The following is a 24935-nucleotide window of genomic DNA, read 5'->3' on the forward strand; positions in this document are numbered from 1 at the left end:
ATGGCTGTTAATACCCTGAAACAAAGTGAATGAATACCATGATTTAGAAGAAAGGAGTGAAGTCTCACTAGGAAACCCTAGGAATATCATAGGAGTAGGCAACTGTAGAGCAGTTTCTTTAAAGAGAGGAACTGATGACCATTTGGAAAAAAGTCTTTATATTTTAATGATCTGTAAAGTTTAGCCTCTGGCAGTTCTATTTTAAAAATAATCTTTTACAATTAAAACCAGTTAACTCAGAAACTGCTGCAAGATGAAATATATTGGATCTCTTGTCCACATTTTGAATTGCCCCAACTTGCATTTGCTGCAGACTAACCCCCCTCCAGATATTAAATGCTGATATCTTATGTGCATACAGAAGAGGCACAGCATCTGTTACACAGTCAAGAAACAACTCTTGAGTGCCTTACTGCCGGGAAAGGCAACTCACTTTGTACAAGAATGCTATTTGTCTGTTAGCCATGCAAGAATCCACTTAGCTTCCATTTCAGCTCATTTGTAGTTGCAGCTCATTTTAGTTGCCAATATCTACCCTTTAAATACTTACAGCTGCCACTTCTGTGTTGAAAAGGTATCTATTTTCATCTTTCATTTAGGAGTGAGACACTGTCCAAAGCATCTGGTAATGTGAACTGTGGGGCTATATAGCCTGGTTCAAAGTCATCCTAGATGAGAATAAGAGTGTTTCATCAGCAGTTCTTCTGGTGGCAGTGGCCCTTGGTTATCAAAAAATTCCACCCAACAAAACCACTCTATTTTGCTGGCTTGTTTTCACCCTGCATTAGTTCCCCAGTCTAGTTAGCCAAATAGTTGTACACATAGATGCACCTGCAGAACTGAGAGGGCGATACAGGGGCAGGAGGAGATGTCCAAGGTTACTTTTCTGGAATTGACTTCACAAGACACAGAGGACTTCAGCCTATACAGACACTAATCCAAACCTTTTCCAAAGCACTAACTCCCTAGACAAACTGAGAAGTATGCTGTGGATTCAATAATTATTTCAAAATATTCTTTGTTTTCAGGAAACAATAGTGGGAGGGCAAAAGAAGTAAAACAAGGTATTAAATTTTAGATTCTACATTTGACTAAATTGTTTATCAGCTGCCATGATGCCTATTGTGGACTAGCAAGAGGCAATAAAATCTCTAGGGTTTAACAGATACAGTCTTCCCTAAAATCACAATCTACGCTCAGAAATGGAGATTTCCATCACAAACTTGCATTGCTGCCATATACATCAAAATCCATGGGTAGTCCACAAGAATTACAACTACTTTACCATTAAATAATGCAGATACTGGCCCACCAACTTCTCCCACTGTGACTGAGAGTGTATGTACACTGTAGGCATTCTTAGTGCTACAGCTCACGCAGGCACAGCCAGCCTGGCTATAAAGCAGCTGTATTAGCTGTTGCTAACAGAACCCTTGAAGCAGATTTCATTGCAGGGGTGCATGATGTTCTACAAAACTGAATAAATACTTGAAAAGTTTAGCCAGCTCTAGGATCTGTTTTGGTCTCACTGTTCTGCCAGTAGCCAGACATTTTAACTGGTATTTTAACAATACAACTTCAATTACATTGAAATAACATTTGTCTTAGCGGCTCTCAGAAATCACAGAACTTGCAGAGCACACTGTTTCCCAACGTACAGGGTTCTTATTCAGGAGGGCTCTATTGCCATGATTCTCACCATTTGTAAGGATAATTTGATGCAAAAAATTACAACTCCGATTTGACTAATATGAACCCTGCCCATAAACAAGATCTACAAATGCAAAGGTTAGGCTGCCAGGAAGTACTTCTCTGGGCCTGAAGCTAATAAGGCTGTGGCTGTACTGACCTTTCCTAGGTGATGAATACTGACTTCAGCAGTCCCCCTTTCCCCTCCTTAGGTACTCTCCATTCCCAGGTACCCTTTCTTGCCTAGGTGCCATCCTTGCTGTTGTGCCACTGCTAATCTATGTGGTCCCAGGGTGAATCAGATTAGGGAACTGATTCACCTGAAAAATAAAAGCAACTATAAGCAAGTGTCTGTGCCGGCACAATGGAGGAGGTAATAAGCGATGGAGGTTGCAACAAGAAGCAGGAGGCCAGGGCTTGGTAACTTGGTTTGAACCACAGCCTATTACATGGCCTTGATAACATACAATGTCTCTATGCTAACAGAGGAACTGGAACTGCAAAGGGATGAAATTACTGGTGAGTCTGAACAGCTCAATGAAAGAGTTCAGAACAGATGTCAAGTCAGCTTTCATATTCCCTTGCCTTAGTTATATCTCCACACTTTTCAAGAAAAAAAAGTGTTTAAAATGTTTGAATTAATTGCTACAGTAGTTTATCTAGTTTTAGTGTCTCTGAGAATTGTGTTATTTGTTTCAGGAATAATTAGTCCCAAGAATATACTGGCAACATAGTTCAAACAGTGTCATTCTAATACACCTATGAGACTCAAGGACAGGTAGCAACTTCCTTAACTGATGGTCATTCAAGACCCCTTTTTGGCATTCTTCAGTTCACCTCCCATCTCAGTAAAATATAATACATTTCTTGAGAAATCTCATGCAGTTCCCATGAAGTACTGGATACCAGTTCCTTCTTTTTAAGCATACAATTTAAAAATTTCAAACAGAAAAGGGCTTGAGGCAAAATTCCTTGCCTAAATAGCTTTTAAGTTTGTGAGAACTTAGCTCCAAAATATGTTACTTTAATCCATCTAATTTACTCAGCATTTCATCCTTTATAAGTAACTCACTCTAAAGCTTTATAGTCAACTAGCAAAAACTTGCAACAATGGTGATCTCCATTTCAAATAATCTCCTGTCAAGAAACATATATAAGAAAGTATGTTGCCACTTCCCATATTTGTAGTAGGTATTATCCGGCATCTCAGAACCATATCTAAATCATCAATAACAACACTCAGGCAGGTGGTAAATCATTTTACTCTGACATTGATATGGCTTCATGTAACCCCAGTTCCAGACCCCTGGAACTTTCTTCTTTAACTTTCTTCTCACTGGTTCATCCAACAACACATTCTTTAAGCTGCTCTGTATGGTTTTTCTTTCTCCCATGTCTTGACTATAACATGAGTCCACTCTGAGTCCCTCAGCTTCCTCCTCCTTTACCAGATCCATCTTTGTCTGTCACAGAGAGCACAAAAAGCATAAAAAGATGTACTCCAGCTTCTCCTCTGCTCTTGTGAAAAATGGGTCAGTCAGCTTTGTGCTCCTCCCTACCTTCCACCCTTTGTATACAGTTATATCCTGTCTGCCCGACCTTTCATGTTTGTTCTCTTAGATGGTAAATTCTTCATAGCGGATGCTCCATATACTCTTAATACTTGGCCTATTTTGGATGTTGCTATAATATAGATAATAAAACTATATTCCACACAGACCTGAACTTCATCTCACAACAAAAAAAACCAAACCCTGTGCATAATTGCTGATGTTTTTAAGACATAAAAGTAATGCTGGAGTCTATTTTTAGACATTGTGTTAAGTTTCACTCACTTTTGATAATCTGCATTTTCCTTTTGTGGAGTTATGTTTTGTTTATAGTTTAGAAATTGTGTGTTAGATCTCACATGATGACCTTTAAAATAAACCGAGCTTAACATCTTGATATCCACAATGGCGTGGGAGTCTAAAGATGTGGTTGAAGATATTGTTTCTCGTTAGGAGGAAACTAATGACAGATCATGCCACTTCCTCACTTATCAAGGAAGATCCTCTTGGTGCTAGTTTTATGTTAAACTACAGCAGTTCGTGATACACTGTGGGTGTATTTATAATATATATACACAGGTTGTTGACAGAGCTCAATACTGTATATTGCTCATTAATTGACTTAATCCATACAAATTAGCAAAATAAATTTGATACCTTTTATCTGCTATGCACAGGTTATGAACTTGTCCACAAAATACTGAGCAGTCAATAGATAGGAAGCTTACTGGATAGAAATATGCCGGACATTTCCCAGTTCCATTTCTTGAATCCCAAGGAAGCATATCACACAACTGCACATCCAGTTGGTCTCTATTTTCTCATCATACTAATTTATGTGCTAATTTGCACAGCAGTGTCAAAGACTGAAAATTATTACATTCTTTTAGGAGATCAGCTACATCATAGACAGTCACGGTACAAAGTCCACAGAAGCCCGTATCACTGACCCTGAATCTTGATCTGAGATACTGTACTCAAAAGGACTAAAACATATTTTAATTGCCCTTTTCTTTTTCTGCCACTGATGATTGTGCTGAAGTTGTCAACAGGATGTTTCGTGCCAAGAACTGGACTGTAACCAGCAGCTCATTCCACTTCAGTTAAAACATCTTTACTACCTGCATAGGTATTATCATGAGTGCAGGTGCTAGAGCAAAAGGCTCCCTATCCAGTTGTGTTTTCCACCTTCATAGTTCATCTGAGGTATTCTTGCTACATTGCTATTCTACACAGTCTTTACATGTCAGGCAAGGCACTTCAGGTGTTGACTGACATTTGGTGGCAGATTTTGTTGGGGCCAGCAAAGCTGGTGGCCACTCAGCTGTCTGCTCAGCCCCTGTGCTAGATGCTCCTGCTGAAGGGATATGTGCATGCTCTTGAGGACCCTAGTTACAGCAGAAGGAAGTAACATAATGAAAAACAACACTGACACCAGTTGAATGCTACCAGCTGTGCACTGCAGAAATCAAGGAAGAAATATTGTTTAATGATCTCTACCTACAGAAGCAATCATTGCCAAGCAAAGACAGGAAGACAACAGATACTTTTTTGTCATCCCAGCTAAATGCATTCTTGAATGGAAGTCAACACCTGCACAATACTGTTCTAGTAACTCAGGTATAACAGCTGAATCCCAAATTCATTTTGGTTCACTTAGGGATGGAAGAAAGGCTTGCAATGGAAATTCAGGGATTAACAAGGTGACTATGTTCAGATAAAAAGATTGGTCAGCTTGACATGCTTACTCTTAATATTGAAGTGGAAGAAAAGAATGGTATTTACAAAAGCTAACTTTAGCTTAGTGAGGCTAAGAAAACAACTGAGCAGAAACTATTCTGAATTACCATTTGAAAACCCTCTCTTCCCCATCCACACTGACCCGAGTGAAGAGTACCCTCAATAAGCTAAGATTAGCTTTTGTCAGTATCCCAAAATCTGTTAAAAAGTTACAGACAACTTCTTCTCTAAAGGCTGAGGTATATTTAGTGAAAATCAGCTTAAGGCACAGTTACAGAAAAGCCAACCAAATTTACTAATGCAAGAAGGAATACAGTTAGCTGCTTTCTGTGAGTCTAGGATCCTAGAACTGTAAAAAAAAAATTTAAAAATTGAAGTAACACTGCATACTAAACTGAGGAATATCCCTCCTATTTGCTGATAGGTGCTTTTATCTTTGCAACCAGCCGGAATAAACTACAGACCTAGGTGAGAATTCTGGCCTTGGAACAGAAACATTCTCCATTGGTCTCAGGTACCCAGTTTGTGAGAATGTAATTAGAGGATTAGAAAGTCCTAAACCAAGACAGCTACTATGTTACCTCTCTCATTTTCCCAGTGGGGAAGTTTTCATGGCTTGAGGATCAGGTTTGGCTCCCATGAACCCCGTAAAATTTGTAAAGGAGAGTGTTCAATTTTGTATGTGTGCTCACACAGAAACATCATTATTGTCATGGTTTGTTGGGCCATATAGGACGTCAGTACAATGGCAGCATGCGTGTGGGGTTCTAAAGCACAGGGGAAGTGAGAAGAGTGAACTGTGTGGGCGAAATGTTCTCTCCGACCAGGTGATCTGGTGAATTCACAGGCTAGGCTGAGGGGGTAAATAGTACGCATAATGGCAGTCTAGCAGTGATAGGTGAAGATGTGAGACGTTTTTTAACAGGATGAGGTTAGCTCTTCCTTTCATGGAAATACATCAACCCCTTCTGGAAAATCTCCTTTTCATCTAAATTACTTTTTTTTTTTTTTTTAAATTAAGATATATGAAAAAAAGTGGGGGTGGAGCAAATCTGTTTGTCTTCAGTGTGTTTCTCTACAAGAAGAAATGAAATGGAAACTCTGTCCTCCATCATACTTCGAGCTGCATTTGCTTCCGTAACTCAGTGGCATAGGGCATAATTTTAAATAAATGGTGTGTTACACATTTTGTCTCTAACAAAGAATGGAGAATCCTTCTACTATGGACTTACAAGAGCTTAAATACTGAATATGAACATGAGGAAAATGGGTAAATGCTGAATCTATGGATAAATGCTGAACCAGTACTATTGTACAGAAGGACATCAGTGACTAGTTTTTTGTTGTTTTGGTTTGGTTTTTTTTCCCCTCTGTTTATCCGTTCACCCCAGCATCACTGCCACTACAGGATATGCATGCATCTTGGGTCACGCTGCATAGTCTTGCATGCTAGCTACACTTGTGAGAAAACTACCACTGATTTTACAGTCTACATTGCAACATTTGGCATGCTGATAGAATTTAATGGGAGAGAAGATAATTTATTAAATCTCTATTAATTCAGTATTCATAATGCAGTATTTATATAGCCTAAGGGCTACAAACATTTTAAGTACTACAACTGTTTTCCATGCCTAGGCAGAACAAAGTATGAAAGCTGGTATTAGCTGTAATAAGAGAATGTCACAGGGCAGCAAGACAGTAAACTAGAATTACCATGTCACTGATGTGACAGGTAGGCATCATGGTCTAACTGTACAGTGATTTACTGGCTTAACCCTGCAGTCTCAATATTCCAGGTTTCTGAAATCATATCTTTCTGTTGCCCCTGCGAACACTCCATCTGCTGTTCCCTCTCACCTAAGAATCTGAACACTGAATGTTCAATTAACTTCTGAAAAAAAAATACAAAAAAAAAGCATTGTATGCCATACAGGGGAAATAAATGCACGCTTCTGCTGAAGTGAAACTGTCCCATATTGTTTTTAACACTCTTAAGATCTCATGGGTTTTGTGGTTCGTATAGGTACCTCTACCCAGACATGTTTACTTATGTTCTGTCTGGTGTCCAGGATTTGGCTCCGTTTCAGCACAGTGAGAAGAAAACAATGACAATGGTTTCAGCTTTTAAATTGTTTGTTGCCTGGGACTTATACGAGTATGTAACTAGAGCAGATACAGATGGCCAGGAAATTTGCTTTAAATTTTATGATTCAGAGAGCTAGTGAAACACTAAAGTACTAAATGGCATTCATGTCTTTGCTGCCTGAGAAACTTAAAGAAAATTGCAGTAGTTCATTTCTTAAGTAAATAAGCGTGCACTGAATCAAATCACATAAGTCACCAAGAAGCTTCCCAATGAAGTTTGATTAGAGCCTAATTTTTTTTTCTAACTCAAAAAGGAGAATGTTTTACAACACTTGAAATTAAAAAAGGTAAAAAAGTACTAGCTTTTAGTTTAATATCTTTGTAACTCTCGCTTTTCTCAGACCACAATGAGGAAAACCATTTTAGCAGTTTCTGTTTAAGAAGTTTAACATAAAGACCTATGACCAAATGCTAACAATCCTTGCTAAAAACCTCTGCACAGAATAGACAGTGGCAAGTACATAGGCATGCATGGCACATGCAGCATCCTAATACTGCATAGATAATTTTACAAATTAGTAAAAAACCTTATTAGGAAAGGTAAAATGTTTATACAGTTTTAAAACAGCTAAAAAGTACAGATTGAAGATCTGTACTTAAATCCAATTCTGTCAGCTCTACACAATAGAATACTAATAAAAAATCCATGTTTGCAACTATAGATAGATTATAACCATTTCAGTTACAATCACCAAGCAATAATTTTTAAAGGCAGTTAAACAGGAAGCTCATTTTTCTTATCAAACACAATGACACACTGAAGCATTAACAAATGTATGGAGACTAACAAGGAAAATTAAGTTAAAATAAGTAAAGTGTCAGATTTGTACTACAGTGCTTTGTAAACTCTCACAGGAGGATATCTCTCAGACAATAACTTTCTAAAAATGGAAAACAGAGACTCTCCCACCATGCCAGAGCAAGGGAAAAGTATTTATTTATTTATCTAATGGATATTTAACAGGCAGATTCACATTAACTCCTACAAGCTGGTTTCATTTGGGAGGTAAGCAAATGCCACAAATGTATATTTTTTAAGCCCCCTCTCATAAAAACACTGAGGCTAATGCTCCTTTGAGTAAGGATGACTGGACTAGACTCCCTCTGGAGCTCATCAGTTCTTCTCCTTAACTGACCTAGGCAACTGCTGTTTAACAATACATGAGGCACTCCCTCCTCACCAAAGGCTTTGCGTCTTGCTTTTAATGTTTTTCATCAGCTTTGTCACCAGAAACTGAATAAAAGCCTCAAACATTGGCCTCCTGCACTGTGACAGAGATGGAAACTTAAGCCTTACAGGCCATCTCATCGACATAGCTGCTTAACTCGAAGTCCAAATATAAGCAGACTCCTGTTTAGTAAGGCAACAGCTCTCAAGTATGTTGAGCTTGTAGTTGTGATTAAAGAAGTGGTGATAAAATGCTTTTGTGAATGAAGACTTCTTTCTAGCCAACACCTGTTTGGGACCTCTTGCAATCTTGCCTGTTAATGTCTTTAAAAAGCATGCCCTTCTGCAGGTCATAATGGGTAAGTAAAAACCAGACCTAAACAAAAAACATCCTACCTCCCCCTCCTCCCCCAGCAACCCAAGGCATGCTTACTCTTTGAATCAGAGAGCAGCTGAGCTGACATATGGTTCACTTGCCAGCTTTCTGAAATTGCAGTACTGGGGAACTCTAGGATTTTGATATTCAAACTCTTTATTTGTACCGCCAACATTTAACCTCACATTCCAGGGCGGGGTTGGGCTCAGAGCCTGGGACATTCCAAAAAGCATTCCAACCGGCAAGGCCCCGGAGGTAGCCCCACAGTAAGCGCATCCATGCTAAAAGGCTAGTAAAAATACCTTTGCATTCTCATTCACTTTTCTAATAAGCAGAGCACATGTAGGCTACAGGGAGGACAAGTTACAGTTCTCCCCATTCCCATGGATCACACTTTGACAGGTATTGTTACGAATAGTTTCTGCAGCATCAGTATCAAGAAACAAAACACAACCGCTTTTTCGTTTGCTTGCTGTAGCCTTATGACAGAAAAAATAACAGTTGCTTCACTGAGTTCCATAGGATTAATAGTGAAACATTTTCACTAAGCAAATACTCAAAATAGAGCACAGCTTTGGTTAGTATTGACCAAGTATCATATTGACACCACATTAAAATTTAAAAAAAAAAAAAAAAGAAAGAAAGAAAAAAAGAGACATTTATGAAGAGTGAGGCTAAGTATTTATCCTCCAACCCAACCCAACTGTGGTCTCAGTTGCCACCCTATGCAAGAATGCAGAAGTGCAATGGCTGGATCGTTAAAAACTGTAGAAGTCAGCATATTTTTCTGAAAAAAAAATTAAGAAAAAAAATCTGCCACCTTCTGTTTATGAAAGGTACAGCAGAAAAGAGAAGCATAGGAGAAACACATACAGGTAAGTCATCAGTGTAGTTTGCTCTTTAAAACTAATGTAAACAGAACAATTTCTAGAAGGAAAGCACTGGTCACTGAAGTAATTACTTTAAAACCAGTGCTGAGAAGGGAACATACATAGTAAATACAGTTATCCTATCTGTAGAACTGATTAGGATGAATCGAGTGATCAAAGTAGGATAAGTCACTCCTTAGTTGTAAGAGTTAAGAGGAATGAAAGCATGTAACAAAGTCATTAAACAAAAACATTCTGACATGCACACACACATACATACAATTGCAACTTTTCTTTAGTTCTTTTTGAAACTGATCAAGGGTGTCAAAAATGTTATGCTTTCTAGCCATTTGCCAGAATTTACAGCCCTTCTATATTTAGCATTGAATGCTCATTCCAACACAGTGACTCCTCACTCTCATTTTCACATGCTGTTTGTCCTAGCTATGGCCATCCATATTACAGCACAGACAACCTCATTAATGTATACAACTATTACAATGAATTAAGAGGAGTAAGCGTAAGCATTGGTGACCACATAAAAATTTAAGTACGGATTTGAAAACATGCACTTACTAGAACCCCCCCCCCCAAACTTTTAGCACCTATTTGATTAAATATAAATACAATATATACACATCACAGACTAGTGTTAACATAGTATTTGTTTCAGCTCACAGGAAACTATATATCCAGTATTATCCAATTCTGTCCATCAACCAAACCAAGACACATATTCTGTAACATAAGATGACTAAGCATCTACATGCTAGGGTATTCATACAACCTCTGTTTAGGTATCTATCTTCAACTATAGTTCCATGTGAATTTTTGACAGCATGCTGCAGAAATCTGCTCAGCTGTTCAACATAAAACCAAATTTTACATATTCTCAAGTGCCACTGGAGTCACCTATCTCTCCCCATAAACATGGGCTCTGAATTGCATTTTAAGTCAATTGGTGGAAGGAAACAATGTGCAAAGTCTACATGCGCTACAACTCACTAAGGAGGCAGGAAGGATGCATGTTCACATCAAGTGACAAAATATCAGGAGAAAAAAAGAAAAGATACAAATACTGTTATGAAGGCCTTGGCTCCTATATTGAATGATCCTATCTCTTTTCTGAAAGAGGACCGTATCAGCAGTGGCAGATTTTCTCCTGAGTGATTGTTTTCAGTTTTGGGGGTTTTTCTGGGGGGGTGGAGGAGAGCGGCATGACATAATGACTCTTCTACGAGCCAAGACAGAAATTACATGCTCCCCTTGGCTGGTTTATCTATAAATTGGTCCCAATCCACTGTAATTTCCACCAACCCATAGTAATTGCTGCCATACAAGTCCACACTGTATTTAGGCACCACCACCTATAATAATTGGGGTTTATCCAAAGATTCAATTTTAATTTTAGACAGAATGATGACAAGAGATGAAGCCAGATCCTTCTAAGTGGCAGGACAAGAGACAACGGGCACAAATTGAAATAAAGGATATTCCATGTAGACACAAGAAGGAAAAAACCCACTTTTTTTTTTCCTGTAAGGGTGATCAAACACTGGAACAGGTTGCCAAGAAAGGTTGTGGCTGGAGTCTCAATCCTTGGAGATATGTGAAAACACAGCTAGACAGTTGTGGGAAACTTGCTCTAGCTGACCCTCCTTTGAGCAAGGGGGTTGGACCAGACGGGATCTCCAGAGGTCCCTTTCAAGCTCAAACATTCTACGATATTAGACCTTGCAAGCCACACTGCTAGCAGGACCCAAGAATGACTTTTTCTCTGTTATTCTATGATGGCTCCAAATAGCCCTGACAAAAACAAGATACCCAGATAGCACTCTCAATAGGAAAATGGCTACTTCTGAAATTCCCGATTAATATTGCAAAATCTTTTGCTGCTTCAGAGTAAAATTCTAGCATTAAAGTTATATCAAATCTAAGTATATTTAACTGCATTTACTGCAATGTACAAAATGAACACAAAAAACTTTCTTCTTAGACCGTATACACTTACTATAAATTACTCTGATTTAAACAGCAGACATTTTAAATATGAATACATATGTATTTAATTTCGTAAGTCTGAATATTACCTGGTGAGATACTGTTCTTCCATTGCAAAAGAATGGTTTAACGCTGGCACTATCACTTGAGGAAAAAGATTCAAATTTTTAAATAGGAAGACTATTTATGAACTACATCCAAACAAATTGTATTTTGTATATTCTTTATACCAAATACTTTAGAGATCATGGCATGATATGCCTGTCTTCAGACCAGAATTGATAATCTTAAGATGCCTTACCCTGTTGAGGGAAACTAAACCACCGTTTCAATAAACTGTTAATAACCAAAATCCCTGAATTCTCCTAATCCATTAAGACATTCTTTTGGGGATTCAAAACGCTAAATGAAATCAGACAAGTTCAGCTGGATTGCCATGAAATCAGACTAGGTCTGTATCCTCTCTTGGCATACAGCATGTCCTAATAGTTTACTTTAATAGGAAGTTATGATGATGGCAAATTAAGAAGTGAACTCGAGCCTTTGATTAAGGCCACCAGTATCACCAGCAGCTAAATACTAAAGCAAACTAGGTCACATTTCAAGAACAAACACACAAAGCCATATTTAGACGCCCATTATTGCAGGTAATATACATGTAGACATTTACTAGAACTTCCATGTTCAAAAGAACAAAACAGCTCAAAGTGCCTTCATTCAACAAATTCATGGCTACCAGGCTTGGCTCCAATTCTCTACTGGAAAGGCACAATTGTAATACCTAAGACCAGGAAAGGATGGTTAATTCTATTGTCATATTTCTGGAGTGTAAAATGTAGTAGAAATTATGAAAGAGGAATGTTATTTTCATGCTTAGTGTTATAATTCCTAAGTCCTCTCTGCAAAAAACTTTTTCTTGATATATGATGGGTGTAAATAAAGCTTACAAGATATGCATAAAACTCATTAGACAAAACCATGTCTACTTGGCTACTAATATTCTCCTACATTAATTCTTCTGATTAACTACATAGTTCCATAATGAATCCATCTGCTTATGGATGATGTATTCATACATCTCTTAGCAGCACACCATAGACTTGTAAAAATAAAAAAACAAGTAATAAAACCAATGACAAAATTGCTTTCAAAATATCTGGTATTTTAAAAAAATTTATTATTTGGGATAATCTTCTCAATGTTCTTTAAAATCAAGTTGCTAATTTATCCTGTCTGAAAGGCACCGTAGTGACAGTGAGTGGTGAACAGTAAACATCTCATTGGCATTTTTCACAACTGGGGAATTTATCTGTCTTCAAGAAAATACAAATGAAAGGTGAACCGCAAGATATACAAATAGGAGCTAATTTGTAGCTGCATAGGCATGAAACCTCTAATTTCCATGCTATCGTGGCATCTTAGGCACGTTCATGTCAGAAGTTTCTGCAATAAAATTAGCTTTTTTATGGGAAGGCTCAGAAAGATCTTCTCCATGGTCTCTGTTATTCAAGCACTCCCGGTCTTCCCTCTTGCGTTTGTTAATCAGGTGAGTCTCTCCCTCACACAGCTTTCCCTCTGGGACACCCAATGTTCTCAGACAGACAATAGCTGCAGCCTGTTCTGCTAGTTTCTTTGACTTGTCCCTGAAGAGCAAGCAGACAGAGCACAGGCAAAAGTAGAAACTGAAGTCTTAACACTGCCAAGAGACAATCAATTACCTGTCTCTGATGCAACATCATGAAATAAACAGCATTTGTAGTCATCTCACAGCAGAAGAACAAAATAGGTCAGTCCCAGAAATTATGTGAATCTTGCTAGGTGTCAATGTTGATGCATCACTCCTGATGTAACATTCCTAGAAAATCTGTTTCTATCAGGTCTTGTGTCTCAAACACTGTTCATTTCAAAGGTATGAAGTCAAGTGTATTTGGCCCAAATGGTTGCAATCCTCAGAAAGTTAACTTTTACAAATATGATCACTAAACAAAACTGAGTTTTGAAGGATCACTTTTCTTGAATGACACTCAGGCCCAAATATAATCTCTGGTAGGTGTACAAGTTCATTGATGCTGACAGAAGTGGGAACTGTTCCATAAAAATAAAAATTCTGTCATTTCTGAGCAGGACTGCAGATTACACATTTGTGAAATTCAGTATTTGAAAACATTTTCTAATCAAAGTTTCATACCAGCTGAGCTTAACTTCCTAAGTCTCTGAACAGGAATGCTGTAAACACCAGTAATTGTTGTGTGCATTTGTCCTCTTTAAAATGTTCAATGCTGAGCTTTAGCTTTGCAGTTAAATCAAGATCAGCTTAGGTGCAAATGCCTGAAGTCAGCTCCAGTATTAACAGATGATTGTATAAAATACCATCATGAAACTTTAGAGCAGCCCTGGATGTAACCGTCGATTAACTGTGATCTCTGAGAAGCCACTAAACTGTCCTCTGCTTCACAGTATAAAGACACTTAATCCTGACTTGTTCTTGAGAATGGATCTGCTGTAGTGGCTGAAGACACTACCTCCTCCTATGTTCTCCTCTGCCTCCCTTTGTTAGTTTTTGAACTCTTCACAGACACAATTGAACCAGGTCACCTAATTGCTCCCCTTCCAATACAATTTGTGGACTAACGTGCTAAGTAAATTAAAATCTGTAATGGTTTACTTGATTATGCTGAAGCTTACTTCCTCTTGTCACATTCAATTCTCAAAAATTTTTAATCCTTTCTCCCTCCTAGAGGTAGCTTTAGAAGGTAGCTTTTAGTTGACTTTTATCAAAGTCAACTGGAATAAACTGGAGCACCCTTTCATTCCAAGTTTTAAGCAACATTTCAGAAACAATTACAATACATCTGCAAAAAACATTAAGGATAGCTTACCACAGAGTTGATCTGTATTTTTGCTCAGCTACTGTCACTACTGAACAGAATAATCTATCCAATGGTCTTTGAACCTGGAGAAAAAAAGAATTAAAAGGAAGGGGGGTGTCAAAAAACAGTCATGTTATTTACAGAACAAACAACGTTGTCAGGGTTCCTTGTTATTCTTGTCTTTACACCACAATCAAGTAACACCTTTAAAATTACTGTAATTCATACCACAAATTTAACCTTGCATATTTAAGATGCAAAAATAAGAAGAAACTGTCCAAACTGCAAATATTTTTGCTTTACAAAAAAAAAAAATCAAATAATGTCCCCATCTAACCAAGCAGTTGCTCCTGTCCCATATAGTTCCTACCTACAATAGTGTGCAACAACAGAGAAAACAACAGAAATCAGATGATTTCTGAATCCAAATTTTTTACTACAGAGAAGTAAAATAAAGTCAGTCATGGATTCCTATCTAATGACGTGTAGTTACAGCAAGTTCTTTCACACATGAATAAAAACCAGACTGAAGGTCTCACTTCTAAATTTTTATTTTCTAATAAAATAAGCTGCTATTTTCATACATAAGTGTATTACCATTTCTGAAGCTGCTTACTCAAGAGCTATGCCAGACTGGGAAGCAGAATTTCTCACTACCTTGAGTCCTAAAATACTTAATTTCATAGACAAGGCAGAGGAAGAGGTTTGAAAGGGTTTCTTCATTGACTCACAGTTTCATAAACAGGCTGAGGATGCTTTTCTTTCCTACACCATTCCAGAAGATACATTTTTGGAGTAATCTGAGGTGGATATTCTCGCCTAGACAGAAAAATCTGTGGTCAACAACTGTGCACAGAGTTCTATTTTAAAACAGACAGTGCTGCTTATTACGTTACTCCTACCAGTTATTCTTTGTGGTTTAATTTTACTGCTCAAATTATGAGAAAAATGCTATTTCTTTATTAGATAATTCAAGTAATATGTCTGACATAACATCTAAAATAAAACCTAAACTCTTCTATTAATGCTTCCCAAACATTCCCATCCTGTAGTAACACAAATAGAGAAAAGATACTTCCCAGAAAGAAGAGTCTAACTAAATATATGACACAGAACAGAGATACAGTTTGGCACTGCTTATTATAAGCGATAATATAAGATTAAACATTAGAAGAAAGAAAAGAAGCTGCTTCTGTTATGAGATAGTAGTTACCAAATAAAAAAGGGTAGGAAAGGTAGGCATTGATTCAGTTACTGACACAGAATTACAGCCCCTCGTACTTGGCAGAAAAAAGAAATACTGTAAAACCACTGCATTCAGTCCTCAGGGAGTCAGGTAATATATGCTGTAAATATTAAAGCATTATGACTGGATCTGAGGAGCATTTTATATCACACTCTTCTTGAGCTGTTTGACAGACTTAATAGCAAACATAGCAAAAATAGCAAACACGGGTATAACACAGAAAGTAACAGCAATTCTATAGGCTTCACAGATTATAATCAAAGGTTACTTAAAATAATATTGTATGTAACTCCATGAATTGTTTTTTCAAGGAATACCTTATGAGTGGAACATGTTTAGAAGACTGCAGATGAGCACACGTTATCTGCTTAGAAAAGAGTATTATGAAATTTGTGCAGGACTTTTTCTATACAAAGTATAGTGTTTTAGTTAAATTTCACTAAAAATAACTGAACTCTCTATCTTTCTATACTCACATTCTTCTATGTACAGATATTTGAATTTCTTTTAAGATCACTCAGCACTTTTAATAAGTTAACTGAGAGAATTAAGCAGTCTCAGGAGGCCTGGAACTAAAGAACATCTTACAACATCCAAATAGCACAGGAAGAGTAGTGATGCTAGTGATTATGTAATGATGTACACAGATTGCTTCATAAAAATTCACTCGGTAAGCACCATTAGGCAAATTGTTATTTTCAAAAAACTGTAAGGCACTGACAAATTCACTGTTTTTATTTACAGATGCAAGACAGTGAAAAACTGGATTTGCATGCTTACTTGTCAAATCTAACAGCCATTTTTATTACATCTGGATCTTCCATTTGGTCATCTTCATATTGTGTCTCAGTTTCTAAAGATGTTTTCTTTGCTTCGAAAATAGCTGTTGTTTCTTCATAGAAGTCAGCCATTTCAAAGGCTTCACTATTCAATCACAATTTCTTTGTATTAGAGATCAGCTTATAAATTTTTGTATCACATTAAGATAGAGAAAAGTAAGTATAGAAATCAATTTTGTTTAAATAGAGTATATATGTACAGAGAATCACATGAAAGTGTGGCTATATTCTGCACAGTGACATTATATTGTTTCTCCTTCAATTCTTATCAAATACTGTTGAGCTACAAGTAGAAAAAGAATGTTCTCATTTCCAGCACTATACGTGCAATTTGCAGCCTGAAAGGCCAGGCAGAATCAATCAGAAATACAGGTCCTGCAATGTTGAAGTTACTAGCTCAATTAATAACTTGCAGGTGGATGAATCAGCAAAGAACATCTCCGAGTGACTCTTGGTACATCAGCTCCAAAAGGGCAATATGAGAGAAAAGTAGGAAATAGATTCTTCTTCTAATTTTAGTATTTAAAAATACTATAAGCAATACTCTAACATCTGAATACTTCAAAATCTCAGATTTTCTGACTTCAGAGTATTATTCACAAGCCTCAATACAAGGGAGGAAGCAACTAGGATTTGGGTCAAAGGCAAGAGCCTCAAATCCTTTTAAATTTCAGATCCATGGCAGGCTGCATCTACTTTGAAAAACTGAGGGTATTCATTTTCTGCAGATGATAACAATAAAAAAACCTGCAGCATAAGAAAACTTTTACTTTCTGACTGTTATGAGAATGCTCATTGGTATGAGGCTGTTCAATGACAAAATTAATTCCAGCCACAAAGCCAACTCCAAGGCTCTAAGTGGAAAAGCAATGAAGGTAAATAATGCTAACCGATGCTTCTAAGAGAAGACAACTTATTATGTACTGTTAGGTAATTTTTTTTGTCTGAAATGCAGCTCTTCTGCATTCAGTACTGAGGTTAAAACCTCAAATGGCTGTAACATGCCACCACCAACAGAAGACAACAGTATTAAGTAACATTTTTGTCTGAAAATGTATAGGTGCATTTAAATAACTGAATGTCCTTCAGTTATCTGGACATTAAACAGGCTGTTTAAAACAGTGGTTAAAAGACTGAGCCTGCTGATAGAAAGCAGTTTTATAAATTTTCAAGTGGCTTGCTCTCTGTCCCTCTCTCATGCATGTACACTGCTTAAGCCAGTTTTGAAATTGGTATTGCATCACATACACAAAACCTGATCATGTTCAATTTTGGAAGCCCCTAACTAGTTGTTAACACCCAAAAGTTTTACATTAGACCTCTACCCAGTGTTTATGTGTATAAACCGTGACTCTTGTAATTAGCTGTTTAAAGGCTTGACTCCTACTTTACAATTTCTTTTCTTTATATACTATGCATTACTATTCATGCAGTAGAGAACACCACCACCCTTTTGGCTAAGAGTGATTTGAAGTTGTAAAAGATCTAACTGGAAAACAATAAGCAAAATAGATAGTAAGTTACTGTAGTAAAAATTGTTCAACTATTTACATTGCAAAAGTGAAAAGTAACTTGCAAGATTTAAATGTTGTTCATGGATTCCACTGCTCCTTTATGAATAATGTAGGCTAGCTCCTTTTATATATAAAATACAAATTCCCTTCATTGTATTGTAATAATCATGGACCAGTGTTTATAAAGAGCCAAACTGGTAAATTGCAATAAACTGCAAAAGGATTGCAGGCATTTCCATTCATTTTGAACATGAACAGAATGCTGATTAGGGTTTGCTAGAAAACAATAACTCCATCTACAAAATATTTCAAGCTTTCAACATTTCTATCCATTTTCATACACATAAGATAACAAACAGTTTCAGACTGTTTATTTTATAAAAACAGAGACTCTCTTCCCCTCCATTCCATCAGAAGGATAATTATAGCACACAATGTGGATATGATACATGCAAGCTCAGACCTTTATTTTGTTCAGTTTGGTATGGGTCCAAACCTGAATTCCCCTCCATTCTGTGTGAATTCTTTAATCACATGTCTATTTTATGGTTTCTCTCAAACTTTTCCTTCTTCTTTTTCTGTCTCCCCTTTGAGACACTATATTTCCTCTAGACTGCTATATTTCCTCAAAAACGTTGTCATCGTTCATTAGGATATTTCAGGTATGAAAAGCAGCACAAAAGAAATACATTTAATTATCATACAGGCAACCTTCATACATGGTTTTCAGTTTATCTCTAAGTGTTCATTTAAAACAAACATCTTGTCATAAATATTCCAGTAACATTAAAACCCCCACATGCAAAAGGAAAAGTCCAAATAAATAAATATGCCTGGAAGAAGACAAACTCCACACTATTAACCTCCAGACTAACACTACAAAATGCTGAAACTTTTCTTAATCAGTTAATGCAAGTATTGGATAAATGCCTGTCACTCAGTTACGCACCACTCAAATGAGTATGTTGAATATATAGACAGTTTTAGGGTTAAAGCTTTAAAACCTGAGCATGGAGGAAACCTAGAAAAGTTTATTGTATTATTCCACATCTCACTTCCTGGATTTTTTGTTTGGTTTATTATTGGGTTTTTTGCAACTTCTTCTGAAGGTATGAAATGCCAGGCAGTGCTACAGACAGAGAAGTGGCTTGCAAGTTTGACAGAGTACAATTCCTGTTTCTGAAGTACATGCTTACCAGATCTCCTGTGTGGACTGTGCGGCATGCAGCTTCTTACCCTGAGTAGTTTCCAACTGTTCTCTTAACATCTGACACAAACAGTATTTTGTGTTGGTATAGTGATTATCATATCTCACTGCCTGAAGGAGAGAGACAAAGTATATAAAAACATACCAAACAAATTTATCTTATATAATGCTCATGTCTCTTGATTAATTTCAAAATCGTTTTTGAAAGGTAAACCACAATGCACAGTTACCTCAATAACATATTCAAGACTACTCACGAACATGAGTATAATCTGACTATTTTGGCATGCTTTCATGAACAGAAGTTCAACTTATTCATATACTTACGAAGAAAGAGTTGAACAGTTTACATAACTGACTAGCAATGCAGTGATATTTTAGTAAGTAACTAGTTAATGGCAGTTCAAATTTTCAACACCCAAAAAATTTTGAATTGATGACATGACCAAAGCCACAGATTTCTGATTAATTTCCTATTATGTCATTAAAATTGTGTATTTTGAATAATAGAGAAAACTTATATAATAGATGACTCGGCTAATGGAGCTATAGTACTATAATACAGCATTACTTTACCGGCAAATCATTCCCTTTGCTTCCCTGCTGTTAAAAATTTTTGACAGTATTTGTGAAAAGCAATTGATTTCTAAAAATGAATCTAGCAGTAACTATTTACTATTCCTTCACTTTTCTGTTCAATATTATTTGCACAACTGTAACATCAAGAGAATTGGCCTACATATCATTAGCTTTTCAAATCTCTAGACATGTTTAGATAGCCTTGTAAGCCTCATAAACTTTCCCAAGAAACTAGGGCTAAAAAGCATGGTACATAAGAAAAGAATGATCAGGAAAAACTGTCTTCTGAGTACAGATTTCTGAACATTTTTTTCTGAGAAAAATAAAATAGAGGAAGCAGCGGTTGATTTGCAAGACTTATGTCATATGCAGTATGTTAGAATATCCCCAGAGCCTAAATCTTTGAAATTACAAAAAGTTAAGATACTGTAATAAGATTTGGATTAACAATTCTAAACAATGTTAACTACAAGTAAGATCTTCCAAAAAACCATACATATTTGATGTAATCTTGCATGACTTCCTTCAAGGGGAAGAGACCCTCTTTTCTGAAGATGGATGGGTTCCACATGGCAGCACGAGCTATCATTACTGATGAGGCAGCTGTTGCTTTCTGGAAGGTCTCAATGTCCGTATATTCTTTGATGAAGTCATGAGATCCTCCACTAAAAATTAACATCGCTGTTATAATAATGAAAGTTTTATTTGCTATTACTTGTACTTTAACACAGCCTTGTATTTTCAATGTGATTTTACATTATTAATGGTGGCAGTCTATTTAGGGTATTATCTTAAATCTAAGAGAACAAATGGGTCTGAGAGTTTTATTAGCAATGGCTCATTAAAACACTGATTATATATAATATTTTTCATTACCTGCATACTTCTCTTAAAAATAGAAGACTGTTTTTATGAAGGAAGAATATATTTTGTGTTTTACACAAACTGTGTGCTTTCACACAGTTCTTAATGGATAAGGCTCACAAAGAATCACCTCCACGTTGTTTGAAAAATGATACCTTGTAATTGCCAGTTCTGTAACCTTCAACTGCATATTAATTGTGTTGGCACAAGTGATACTGAAAACAAATTAAGTATGGACAGCATCATTCCATTTTCACTCTGGCACTAACATATGGAGAGTAACTACAAGTAGTACTTCTGGATCAGTCACAGAGCACTTTAAAGTTAGAAAAAGGCTGCACTGCTTCTATTGTACTGCCTCTGCTTTCAAGTCAGCAAGTCAGACACTTAGTAAGCACAAAGAACACTTAAAACACCTTTTCTTTCTCTTAAAGTTTCCCTTAGGCAAATTCTTTTAAATGTAAAATAAAAGTTGGGATTTTGAACTATAAAGTAGGAGTAGGATCTTTACCCCTTCAAAAGCAGAAACACTGTCAAATTCAAAATAAAAACCGGAGAATGATAAATTACTTTAAAACCAGACATTTATACTGTGAAGACAGAACAAGCAAGCTTCCTGCACTAATGAAAGATTACTCCATAAACACAGTACCATTCCAGAAATCATTGTATCAATTCAAATTTTCTTGCCTTTTTTTAGCACCAGTCCACTTCCTTTGATTCATTCCTGTATATTTCTTGATCAAGCTTGAGGTACAAGTGGTTAAAATTCTCAAAATACTAGCCAAGTAAGCTACAGCAGGGATCAAGTATCATGGATCAAATATATTTAATAAGCAGGAGTCCAAGTTGCACGTTTACATTTCTTTAGAGAGAGTGTCCTGGTTTCAGCTGGGATAGAGATAATTTTCTTCCTAGTAGCTGGTACAATGCTATGTTTTGCGTTTAGGATAAGAATAATGTTGATAACGCACTGATATTTTAGTTGTTGCTAAGCAGTGCTCACACTAAGTCAAAGACTTTTCAGCTTCTCACCCCACCCCACCAGCGAGGAGTCTGGAGGTGCACAAGAAGTTGGGAGGGAACACAGCCAGGACAGCTGACCCCAACCAATCCAAGGGATATTCCAGACCATATGACATCATACTCAGCATACAAGCTAGGTGGAAAACTGCCTGGGGGGGTCGATGCTGAGGAAGAGGCTGGGCATCAGTTGATTGGTGGTGAGCAATTGTTTTTCATTTGCATCACTTGTTTTTCTTACGTTTTTTTTCTCTCTTTTTTGTTATTTTCATTACAATTTATTATTACTATTTTATTTTATTTCAATTATTAAACTGTTCTTATCTCAACCCATGAGTTTTCTTACGTTTACCCTTCCAATTCTCTCTCCCATCCCACCGCAGGGGGAGTGAGCAAGCGGCTGCGTGGTGCTTAGCTGCTGGCTGGGGTTAAACCACAACAGAGGGAAAAGTTTCACTACATGGATTTAAAACAAAGATCATATCCTTCTCAGAGAAACCATTAAAAATAGGACTGTTAAGGTTAGTTCAGCATGTTGGGACACTTGCAAAGAAGTAAACTGATATAGGGATTAATTAGAAGCAATTTATCAACAATAAAGCTCTGATATTTTTATATCTCAATGGCACACTTCTACATCATAGAAAGTACTCATACAGAGCTGACATTTCTGTGACATGCATAAGATCTAAGACAAATTGTTAGCCTCATCTTTTACCTAGGCAAACAAAGGGTTCACAGCAAAGTACAACATGAATTCTGCTTGGTTTTTCAATTTCATATTATTTAAAAAATTATTTTGAAAACTAGAAAGAGGGTGAATCACTGAAAAGTGGATCAACAAAGATTATCAGCATGGAATATTTCCTTTGTCCAGTACAGGTCTTCTAACAGCAAAAACTGTGACTTTCAACATATTTTCTACATGGAAATGTGAACAGAAAAACAGTTCTCAAATTCCTGATCCAAGTGTATGGTTTGCAGAGATGCAGCTTCTCCATGAAAACTCAAGATCAATGAAGAGAGAACTTCATTTAAGGACATGGCTTCTCCGGCCAAGGATATTCTACTGCCACTTACAAAGAGGTGAAACATCTGAAGCTGTTGGTCAGGCAGATCAGATACAATTCAGGACAAATTGATACTTTTCATTACCTGTGCTTCCAAAGCTGCTCTTAAAACTTACCTTTTTGTAGCTAAACTTTCCTGAGACTGAGCTCCTTATTTTACTATCACACAGTTACTGAAGGATCTGTCAATACAAGCAGACAGATTCAGTGGGATCATGTCTATACGTCTGGAGACTGAGGAGGTCTTAGGCAAAATGTGAGGCCACAGAACATAACACTGGTTTTGAGCAGTAGGACAGATATCTCTAACGTGCAAGTGTCCAACATACACAGTGGTAGGGTTATAGCCAGTCACTGCACAGGGCTTAAAAGCATAGAGAATTCAACTGCTGGATGCAATCAGAAACAACTTGCATAGGATAGGTTGTGACACACAAAAGCAGTACTTTTTGAAAAATACGTGGAATTTTTAAACTAAAATCTGAGGTATGGTGGCATTTCACAAGGCCAACTTTTGTCACTGCTACCTCTATTGAGATTTGATCTTTAGTAACAGGTAACACTGTGGTTGCCCTACATGAAGGATCTTTTTCCTGCACTTGCAAATCTTAAGTTAGGTACAAGCATATGGCAATAACGAGCTAATTAGTCCAACTTACTTTGCTATTACTGGAATGGACACTGCTTCAGATATGGCTTTGATCACATCACAGTGGACAGGGTGCTGAGGCCTCTCCTCCTTCTTCCTTTCCCACAAACAAAAAAAAGACAAGACCAAAGATTTCCTATGGAATTTGTAGATATCTGAATCACAGCAGACATGACTCAAAGATTATTGGGACATACTTATTTCTGCTTATTTACTTTATATATTTGATGTAATTTTCCTTTTTTTTCCCTGAAACACAAGAGAATTCTTTCATATCAAATATATTTTAAAACATTGTTACTATAATTCCATATCCAGATAAGCAGCATTTTTTAGATATGGAGTATGCAAGATAATCTTTGTTTTATTTGGTCTTTGAGACAAAAATTTTAGAAAAATAGCAGCAAGCGGTCCAATTCCCTAATTATTGGCCTGATTTTCTACACCACCAATTCAGTTGACAGTTGAAATCAGAAACACATATTACGTATAGAGTATACTCTCTAGTCATATCTTACCGCGCTACATTCAACAGCAACCTAAAACAAAAAAAAACCAAAAAAAAAAAAATCTAAGACTCTCTTGCCTAAATCAATTTACCTCCCATGGACTGCAATGGCAGCAATACCAGTTTTTTCTATTCTCTTTACCAGATTCACAGTATCCTCAACCTGAGGGATAAGAGAGAATGACATGGGTTTAATTAAAAAAAAAAGGAATAACTATCATGCAATAATTGTACAAACAAATATTGGAAGTCTTTTCTTTTGTCAAGAGGGATATGATTCCTGTATTTCAACAGTAACTCCCAATATGCATAACCATTTAGTATATACTTCAATTAAAGAACTACATATTATGGCAAAAATAAGAATGCATTTTCAATACTTCCTTGAAACTACAGATTGCAAACTTTCTCAAACAAAGTAAGACAATACTCTGTAGTAGAAGAATGTTTTCCAACAGGTTTTTAGACTGTCATTTGAAAATGATACAAAACACTTGATTAGCAACTCCTCTCTAATGACTACTCTGTAAATTGTAATTAAAATGCATCTTAATAAGAGGATGCCTTCTAAAGTCAATGTAACATGCACTCACACATCTATAAATATTCTTCTCAGATGTCTCTCTAAAAAGTTAACTAGTATCTAAAAAATTCTAATGATATTTGTACATGACCAGTGAATCAAAAGACACAGAGGAAAAAGGGGAAACTCCCAGAGTATCTTCAAAGAGTTAAGCTGTTAAAAGGCGGAAAGAAATTTGGCACACTGCTGGATTAGCCTGTCTTATGCAGCTTTGGGGAAAGGGAGAATGAAAAAAGATAAGGCCAATTTTCTTTTCAAAAGCTGGAGAATGATCTGTGGCTCATTTAAAAAATAGCACATTCAGTCTTTGAAAAATGCAACATCTACCAGCTGGCATGGACATACAGACAGAAGCTCACCTGCTGTTCTGATGGATGACATATTATGCAAAAGCAGCTTGAAACAAAAAGGAAGAGGCTCTAGGATAGTTGTACAAAATAAA

The 24935-nt window shown here is 36.7% G+C and overlaps 1 protein-coding gene across 2 annotated transcripts in view; it reads right to left on the reverse strand.

Annotated features, from left to right (window-relative positions):
- Positions 1 to 12682: 12682 nt before the first annotated feature.
- The window catches only part of DUS2 (dihydrouridine synthase 2), a 28515-nt gene continuing 16262 nt past the window's right edge, over positions 12683 to 24935 (reverse strand). The window contains exons 9-16 of one of the 2 annotated variants that reach the window (XM_010584748.1): positions 24003 to 24073; positions 23413 to 23499; positions 20293 to 20461; positions 19207 to 19277; positions 16438 to 16581; positions 15143 to 15230; positions 14421 to 14494; positions 12683 to 13184 (exon numbers count right to left, since the gene is read on the reverse strand). In XM_010584748.1, coding sequence (XP_010583050.1) covers positions 12947 to 13184; positions 14421 to 14494; positions 15143 to 15230; positions 16438 to 16581; positions 19207 to 19277; positions 20293 to 20461; positions 23413 to 23499; positions 24003 to 24073 — 942 coding nt within the window. In that variant the 3' untranslated portion in view covers positions 12683 to 12946. Of the gene's footprint in view, positions 13185 to 14420; positions 14495 to 15142; positions 15231 to 16437; positions 16582 to 19206; positions 19329 to 20292; positions 20462 to 23412; positions 23500 to 24002; positions 24074 to 24935 lie in introns of both variants that reach the window. The other variant, XM_010584741.1, reaches the window with a different exon arrangement.

Source organism: Haliaeetus leucocephalus, unplaced genomic scaffold (genome assembly GCF_000737465.1).
Source record: "Haliaeetus leucocephalus isolate CR32 unplaced genomic scaffold, Haliaeetus_leucocephalus-4.0 Scaffold92, whole genome shotgun sequence".
In the NCBI taxonomy this organism is placed as follows: domain Eukaryota; kingdom Metazoa; phylum Chordata; class Aves; order Accipitriformes; family Accipitridae; genus Haliaeetus; species Haliaeetus leucocephalus.